Genomic DNA, 8,687 nt, shown 5'->3' on the forward strand with positions numbered 1-8,687 from the left:
ACGGTGAGCCTCTTTCCGGGCTGCGGGCCCACGAACGCCGCCAATGGGAAGTCTCCGACGAGCAGCACGTCCCTCCCAACCCCAGAATGCCACCCCCCGAGCGCCTGCGGTCCAGGCCGAGTGCCTCAAGGATGGGCCAATCAATGCCCGTCCCTGCTCGCCGTCCCGCCTCGACCCCCGGGAGTCACCAATCAGCATGGCCCAACTGGAACACAACCTCAGCCAACCAGCAGATCGTTCTCCTCCCGCCTGGCTCTCATTAGCGAAACCAAACATCCGTCAGGAATGGCTCTCGTTCATTGGACGCCAATCTCGAGGGGGCGGATACAGGGGCGGGGCAGAACGCGCAGGGGTAATAGTTGCCTGAAGTTTGAAGGTGGCTGCGGGCGCGAACTCGCGGGCTCCCCGTTCAGAGCGGATCCGGATGTGGACGGCAGCTGAGTCGGCGTGGCTGCGCTCGAGCTGTCATAGTATGTTCGGAGGGTGCAGGCGCCGTCCCGGGGCAGCAGAGGGACCGGGGTAGCGGGGGCTGGGGGGCCCGGGTAGGGGCTGGGGCGCCCGGGCTGCGTTCCCAGGATGCACCAGGCGGCGCGCACAGCCCCCTGGGACTTGGAGTCAGCTGCTATGCCTCCCCTGAGGCAGTCACTTCTCTTTCCCCTCCACCTCCCAGTGACAGCTGAGGAAACTGAGGCCAGATCCAGCGTTGCTGCCGTGGAAGGGGGCTGGACTGGCTCGGAACGGAGGGGAGGGGGAGGCAGTAGGGGGTGGGCGGGCTTGGTTTTTAGAAGGACCCCCTTCTCCCACTCCAGACGGGCGGCCGGGGGGGGGCTCTGGTCACTGTGGGTGGGCGATGGGGGGGTCTGTTGGAGCCCCCATTACCTTGGGCGGGGAGGGGGTCTTTTGGACCCCTGGGCTTAGTGTGCATGGGTGGGCGATAGGAGGAGTTTGAGGGCATCTGTTGGAGCCTACACTTCACCTTGGGCTGGGAGGTTTTGATATCCGAACTCACTGTGTAGGGGTGGGTGATGGGGGGGGGAAGGTTGAGGGGCTGGGGGGGTCCTGTTGGAGCCCCCATCACCTTGGGCGGGGGGGTAGGGGGACTGGGGGGAACTTTTGGAGCCCCAGGCTCACTATGGTTTGGGGGGAAGGTTGAGGGCTTCTATTGAAGCCACCCATCACCTTGGGGAGGGGGGGCTGGGGGGGTCTTTTGGAGCCTCCGGCTCACTGTAGGTGGGTGGGTGATGGGGGAGTGGTTGAGGAGCCTTGGGGGCTTGAGAGGCCCCAAAGAATGATACAGTCATGATGCGGTGTGTCATGTAAAAACAGAATGGCCTGGGGGAAACTAGGTGGTGCAGTGGATAGAGCTCCAGCCTAGGAGTCAGGAGGACCTGAGTCCAAATCTGGCCTCAGACACTTCACATTTACTAGCTATGTGATCCTGGGCAAGTCACTTAACCCAGATTGCATCACCAAAGAAATAAATTAAAGAAAAAAACCAGAATGGCCACAGCTGAGCGGCCCCTTCCCCTTCCTTTCTCTCCTCTCTTCCGTGGCTGTTCATTCCCAGGCCAGTCTCAGGACTTTTTCTGCACAGATAGATCGGGGATGCTGCTGAGCCAGACTTTGACAGGGTCTTTGGCAAAGTCTCCTGAAACCCTCCCAGCTAAGGCGGATCATGAGGGGAATCAGCAGCAGCATCCAGTAGGTCTGAGGGCCGGGTGAATGGCTGACCCTTCCCTTGGGGCGGGGGGGTCAGCAGACCTGCGCTTGTCGGGGCCTCGCTTGCTCAGGCAGTGATGCCCAGGGTTTCTTTCGAGTCAATTCCATGGACCCCTGGAGTGCCACTGAAGGGCACCTGACCTTTGTTCTCAGACCCGCTGGGGCATTTTGGCTGAGGGCATCGGGGGCCAAGGAGCCCTGACTCCACAGCCGATGGAGATGGGTGATGTAAGGGACGGGAAGCTGAGGCAAGGCTGGTGGAGAACGTGCAACATAAAGAGCTCTGGTCCTGGACAAAGGTGCTTTGAGACTCTTCAGACCCTGCCCGGGGTGCCCCTGTCCCACCCGGACACCACATGCACCAGTAAGGGTTCGTGGTGGCCACCCGGCCTGAGGTGCCTCCAGGTACCACATATGCAGTCTCAGAATTAGGCTTTGGCTCCAGTCTGCTCTCCTCTGTGTGATGCCGTTTTGTGCCCATGTCTCTTTGTTTGTCTTTTCCCTAGGTCAGTAGATCCGTTGGTCGATGGTCAGCACCTCCTGGGGGGAAGGCCTCTGCTCTAGCCGAGATGTCCATCAACCCGCTGCTGTATGAGACCCAGTTTTTTGGGTTCACGCCCCAGACGTGCATGCTCAGGATCTACATCGCCTTCCAGGACTACTTGTTCGAGGTGATGGTGGCCGTGGAAAAGGTCATCTTGAAGAAGGCCAGCAGCCTTCCTGGCAGCACCCTGAGCGCCGTTCAGATCCGCGGCAGTACCGAGACCTTCCTCCGCTTCATGAGGGAGCGCTTTAACCGCCTCTTTGTCAAGATGGAGCAGGTGCTGCTACAGCTGGTGCTGAACATCCCCCCGAATATCCTCCTCCCCGAAGACAGGAGTCATGAGAAATACCCTCAGGGCCGAGAGGACTTCCACCTTCTCCAGCAGGAAGTAGAGCAGCTGCGGCTTCGGTACAAAGCGGAACTCGGGGCCAAGCACGCTCTTCTGGCGGAGCTCGAGGTCCAGAAAGTGACACAGGCCCGGCTGAAAAAGACTCTGCACTGGTTTGATGGGCTCGGAGATGCTCACGGGCCCCTCGGCCTCGGGGAGATGATGGCCTTCCTGATCCAGCACTCGGGCCGTCTGCGCAGCATCACACAGGATGTGACGCAGAAAAGCAAGAAGCTGACGACACAGTAGCAGCTTGAGAAGGAACGGATCGGGCAGGGAAGGGGGGAGGGGGACATGGGGGCTTTGGCTCTGCCTGCGAGAAGTGGTTCCTCCAGAAGACCAGGGCACCAGGCCCGTGTTGGACACGCCCACCCCCCAGTGATATCACAGTGGGGATGTGTCCCCCTTTCAGGCAGAGTATCATTCTACAAGTCAGGACCACTGAGCACATGGGAAGGAGAGCCTTCTTTTATACAGGTACAGACATTTGCAAAAACTGCATCTGGTTGTTTTTGTTTTTTTGCTATGAAACCTGCCTGAAATGGATCTTTACCAGTGGAAGAGGCCAGACTATTGGAAGGGTTCCCAGGCGGCTGGTCAGCAAGAAGCAAACAAGTCAGCGCTGTGTGCGTGCATGGGAGCTTCTGAAAGTGCTGGTTCTCACTGGCCTCTAGGGCAAACTCACACTTTGATCTTTGGGGCCAGAGAAGGGAAAGAAGGTCCAGTCTGAGGACAGCCCTGCTTTGTATCAGATACCTAGACTGGTCAGTAATCACTCCTTCTGAACCAGAACTGTGCTGAGGCCCAGGTCAGCTACCCTGGATTTGCGGGTCAGTTTAGTTTTAAAAAAAAAAATTGACCAAAGTCCCATTTACTCAAAGGGAGGGCTCTTTGGTCTGACCTAAAGCACTAGATTGGACTGGATTGTTGACCTTGTCTGGCGGTAGACATCTTGGGTTTGTGTGAATAACCAGTGTCTCTGCCTTAAGAAGACACTTCTGTCTGTGCTTACCCACTGGCTTTTTTTTTCTTTCCCATTTAGCATTATGCTTTTTAAGTAAATAAGTACTTCGCTTAGACCATACCACAAAACAAGTCAAGAGATAGCAATCCTGCTAGTTAGGCTGAAGAAGACTACAGAAGCAAAGGGCAGAGAAACAAACAAATGAGATGCACGATTTGTAAGTGAGGGCTGAGCAATGGGAAGGAGGGTGGAAGGTCTCATGACACATTGTCCTGATTTTTGTTCATTTCTAAATAGTTTGTTGTTCAAGGGGTTGCGGTGAATGGGACTTGTAAGATGCGTGACATTTTCTGTAACGTTGAAGTGGAAATATTACCATTGAGCTAGGGATGCTTATAATAAGCAATCCTAACAAAGCATGCCAAATGGAGTGAAATCATCAAACCTTTGGGAAATAAATACTAAAACCCCCCCTTTTAAAATGTGCGCTGATAAAAGAAGTGCTGTGGAGCCCCCGCCTGTTTGTGAGGCAGAAGGTCTCATCTGCCTGCAAGTCCTATGAGCTGTTTATAACCCTATAAGGTATTTGCTGGAAAGGGAAGAGAAGGGAAGGGAAAGGCAAGATTTCGTGCATCTGAGAACCAAACTGGCTTCATAACTGGCTCTAGGTGAGGCACTGGGGGAAACATTGATTGAGGTTACCACAGAACAGCCCCCTTGGAGTGTTTCAAGCTGGCTGTGTTCCATGACATACACTTAGGGCCTTGAAGCATGAAGACACACACACACACACACACACACACACACACACACACACACACAATATGTGCAAGAGGATTTTGGTGGGAGCATCTCAGAGCTGGGAAAGCAGTGTTTGAGCTAAGTCTCATAGGCCTTGGCAGAGATGAGGAGAGCGCCTTCCATTGATGAGGCAAAGGCTGGGAAATGGGTGGCCATGGAGGGAGAAGACCAGCGTGACTGTAGGGAAGTAATGGGGAACATTAGTGAATCACTAGTGAAGCCGCTAGAGGTGGAGTTTGAGGAGGAGAAATTGAGGGAGTTCTTTGGTGAGGTAAGTAAGAAGAGACAGCTGGAGTCATAGAAGGAGTTGAGACAAAGCAAAGGAATTGGGGGGGAGGGGTTTTGCTGACGTGCTCGGGGCCAGGAGGGTTTGAGAAACAAGGCTGGGCATTAGGGGAAGCTCTTTGGTGTTGGCAGTTCTGCCGTAGCTCAGACTGAATTACCCGTGTTCCAAGTATAAGCTGATCTCCCTCCTGGAGAAGGCAAGGGCCTCAAAGGATGCCTGTCCACACTCCGGCTTGTTGGGGAGAAGAGAGAGAATAGAGACGAGATGTAGGCTTCCAGGGGAGAGAAAGGGCTCTGAGGTACAGGAGGAGGAGGATTTCACCCTTGCCAGGATGATGGAGAATGGACAAGAGGTACCAAGAAAAGAAAGAGAAGGAGAAGGACTGGAGGGGCTAGAGGTTCTGAGGAGAAGGCAGCTGCTTATCCTGCATGGCTCCTAGAGCCATCAGATAGGAGCTCGTTTGGTAAATAGCAGAGGAAGGAGAGTGGTGGGTGGTCATTCTCTGCTGAAGGACACAGGTGCAGCCTCTGGCTGACCTGCTAACAGGACTAGAGAGCCCTGTTGTCCTCTTGAGATAAGTACCCAGGACATAATGGAATCTCCCAAGACACAAAAGCATCACAGCTGCCTATTTCTGGTGATTGCTAACATTTCCAGGAGGAGCCTCCAGAGTGTTGCCAATGATTATGAAATGTTGGTTGTGGCGTCACTGTTGTCCAATAATTAATTGAAGAAGTGAACAGCTAGCTAAGGAGATGATGTCTTAGAATGGGATTTGGATTTCTGAATGACAGATTCCTGGCTAGAGACAGAGTACACCAACTTAAAAACGGGTTTGCTGGTGTGTTGGGATAGCTCTCACGTTTTGCACATTTAATGAGAAAGACTTTAAATTAGGAAGGATGAGGGGGTTGGGGTGGTCATCAGAAAGAAGACTGCTGTGAATGTCCTACTCACAGAAAGGGAAGACTAGCTCCTGAAACACCCAGAATTGACAGGAAACAAGATCCAAGAAAGGAGCAATAGTAAAGCTCATGGGTGCTAGCGACTATACACAAAGGCACAAAATTTGGGCAGTTAATGGCAAACCAAAGGCCCTGATGCAGCAGAGAAGTTTTGGCTTCTAAGTATTGTGGAGACAGTGCTTCATTCAGTAGAAGCAGGATAGGGAAAGGGGTGGCTTAGCCCTGTGTCTTCAGGAGGGTGCTTGTAGGACCAGGGGGAATGGAGCGTGCTGGAGAGAGAAAGCACCCTTTCACCACTGAGTTGACTTCATGTATGCCCCTCTGGGGATATGTTATGGTGCCCATTCTCTTCACAGACTGTAAATCCTTTTTCTAAAACCTCATTGAGCCTGGCTCACTGCTTGTCAATGGGAGACTCGCCTCCAGGGGCTCAGCAGCAGCAGGTCTAGAAGAGGGGAGTCAGCCCTGCGCTGGAGACTCCTAACCCTTAAGTTTGAGTGCTGGCTAGGGGGAATGGGCAAGGTGCTGCTCTGTCTCCAGGATCAGGTCCAGTGCTGTCAACACAGGTGTTTAATAAATGAATTGGTGTTTCTGTTTCCTCTTCTCACTCCCTCTCTTCTGGCCTTGCTGCACAGAGCCTTTAGATTAACGAGCATTCTCAGTTTTCCTCATCCATAAAATGGGGATGATCATAGCCCTACCTCACAGGATCAAATGAGGTAACATGGGGAGTGCTCCATGTGCATGTTTGCTACTAGAGGCAGTTAGGGGGTTCAGTGAGTAGAGTGCCTGCTTGGAATTGGGAAGAACTGAGTTCCAATCCAGCCTCAGACACTTAGTAGCAGTTTGACCCTGGGTAAGACATTTAACCTGTTTTCCTCAGTCTCCTTATCTCTAAAATGGGGATAATAATAGCATCTATTTCCTAGAGTTGTGTGAATAAAATACCCGAGTCTACCTGCTAAGACATGCACAGGAACTAAATGAACACAATGACAAAAACTAGTCTAATAAAGATGCCAAAACTATTGGAGAAATAACTGTGGTAGGCTGAGCCAATAGAGTAAAAATGACATACTGCATAAATTGGCTTGTTCAGTGCTATACCAATTAAACTACCACATAAAAATAATGAAATTCTTGTCAAGGGAGATGATGAAAAAGAATGGGAAGGAAAGAAGGAAGGGGGCTGCCACTGTACTGTAAAGCTGGAATCGTCAAAGCAATTTGGGACTGGGGAAGAAGTGGATCAGTCAGTGGCACACATTAGGCACCCACCAACAGCAATTTTAGTAGCATAGTGTCTGATAAACTCAAAGATCTCAGCTGCTGGGGCATGAATTCCCTACTTGATGGAAAACCGGAAAGCTGTCTGGTAGAACAAATCACAGTGTAACCCAAAATAGGCCACAAATGGTTCATGACTTGGACAGAAGATGACATTACAGACAAATTGGAGGGGCACAGGAAAAATTACCTGTCGGGTCTATTGGGGGGGGAAGAGTTCACCACCACATAAGATGTAGAGAGAGTCGTAGGATAGAATCAGTTTTTGCCCATCCAAAGCCAATACTGCTAAAATTAGAAGAGAAGCAGGTAAATGGGAAAATACTGGCAACAGGAAAGATCTCATTTCTAAGATATGTAGAAAAAAGATTGAAATTTGTAAGAATAAGAATCACTTGCTAATTGATAAAAGGTCAAAGGCAGTTTTCAGAAACAATCCAAGCTATCAATAGCCATATTAAAAAATGTTCTTAAATTAGCAGTAATTAGAGAAATGCAAATTAAACAAGTGTGAGGTTCTACTTCATGCCCGTTATATTGGCAAAATGGACAAAAAGGAAAAATGACATGGTGGACAGTCTGTGGGAAACAAGACACGAGTGCGCCACTGGCAGAGCCATGGACTGGTCCAGCCATTCTGGAAAATGATTTGGAACTACACTCCTAAAGTTCTTTAGAGGTGCATTACTGCTACTAGGTCTGTCCCCCAAAAGATCAAAGAAAAGGACTTCTATGTATAAGGATATTTATAGCAGCTCTTTTTGTGGTGGCAAAGAATTGGAAATTCTTTGGGATTTGGCTGAGCAAACTATGGTATATGACTGTGATGGAGTACTATTGTAAGAAATGACGAGCAGGGTGGTTTTAGAAAAACCTGGGAAGACTTATATGAACTGATGCTGAGTGAAGTGAGGAGAACCAGGAGACCAATTTATACAACAGCAGCATTGTAAAGACAGATAACCAACTTGGAATCCAATCAACACAATGACCAGCCCCATTTCCAAAGGACTCAATATGAAACATCCCACCTCTGGACAGAACACTGAAGGAATGCAGATTGAGACTTTTTGTAGACATGAACAATGTGGGAAATTTGTCAAACACTGTAACAAGAGTTTTGTTTTTCTCAGTGGTGGTGAGGGAGCAGGAGGGAGAAAATATAGATCTAAAAATAAAATTGTTTTAAAAGGAGGCACTTACATTCTAATTAAGGAGAAAAGATGTACATAAATCAACATGTTCAAGGTACATACAGAGTAAAAGGGTGACCTTGGAGGGGAAGGCCCCAGAGATCAGGGAGCCAGGCAAAGGCCTCCTGTTGAAGGTGGTGCTTGAACCAAGTCTGGAAGGAAGCCAGGGATTCTTAGAGGCTGAGGTGGAGAGCATTTGAGGCTTGGTGCACAAAGAAAGTGCCAAGGAGCAGACATGGCAGAGTGCATTTGACCACTCTTGACGAAGCTAAGTCGGTCCACACCCTCACCTGCTTTTTCAGGCCAGAGCTCACTTCCTGACTTTCCCTCCCTCTTGTCCCATTCAGACGTGTGTGGTAACAACCATGCCTGTGGCAGATGGTGGTCGGTGCTCTTGGTGGAGGGAAGCACTGGGCTTCCTGGGATGGTTCATTGCTGTTTCCTGTGGAATCGTATGGGACACTCTCTTTCAGAAGGACACAGGGAGGACCTTCCTAAAATTACCGTTTACCTTTTTCCCTCTGCATAGTGCTCATCCCC

General features: G+C 50.7%; 1 protein-coding gene across 2 annotated transcripts; it reads left to right on the forward strand.

The window, feature by feature from the left end:
- The first annotated feature begins 341 nt into the window (after positions 1 to 341).
- MIS12 (MIS12 kinetochore complex component) lies at positions 342 to 8,148 on the forward strand. Of its 2 annotated transcripts, XM_020964750.2 has the most exons (3): positions 1,251 to 1,701; positions 1,873 to 2,124; positions 2,226 to 8,148. In XM_020964750.2, exons 1-3 carry the CDS (start codon positions 1,501 to 1,503, stop codon positions 2,898 to 2,900), a joined length of 1,128 nt encoding a protein of 375 aa, XP_020820409.1. In that variant the 5' UTR covers positions 1,251 to 1,500; the 3' UTR covers positions 2,901 to 8,148. The 2 variants fall into 2 exon arrangements, with proteins under 2 accessions (XP_020820411.1, XP_020820409.1); XM_020964752.2 differs by lacking the exons at positions 1,251 to 1,701; positions 1,873 to 2,124 and adding an exon at positions 342 to 470.
- Positions 8,149 to 8,687: the final 539 nt, after the last annotated feature.

This window comes from Phascolarctos cinereus, unplaced genomic scaffold, assembly GCF_003287225.1.
Source record: "Phascolarctos cinereus isolate Bilbo 61053 unplaced genomic scaffold, phaCin_HiC Scaffold_7;HRSCAF=346, whole genome shotgun sequence".
Classification (NCBI taxonomy): Eukaryota; Metazoa; Chordata; class Mammalia; order Diprotodontia; family Phascolarctidae; genus Phascolarctos; species Phascolarctos cinereus.

What these genes read in the sequence shown, in the direction of transcription:
- MIS12 (XM_020964750.2), top strand. Translation starts at nt 1,501, where the DNA reads ATGGCCACAGCTGAGCGGCCCCTTCCCCTTCCTTTCTCTCCTCTCTTC. An exon ending in GGAATCAGCAGCAGCATCCA is followed by an intron (nt 1,702 to 1,872) that starts GTAGGTCTGAGG and finishes CTTTGTTCTCAG; the next exon opens with ACCCGCTGGGGCATTTTGGC. An exon ending in CCGGCCTGAGGTGCCTCCAG is followed by an intron (nt 2,125 to 2,225) that starts GTACCACATATG and finishes TCTTTTCCCTAG; the next exon opens with GTCAGTAGATCCGTTGGTCG.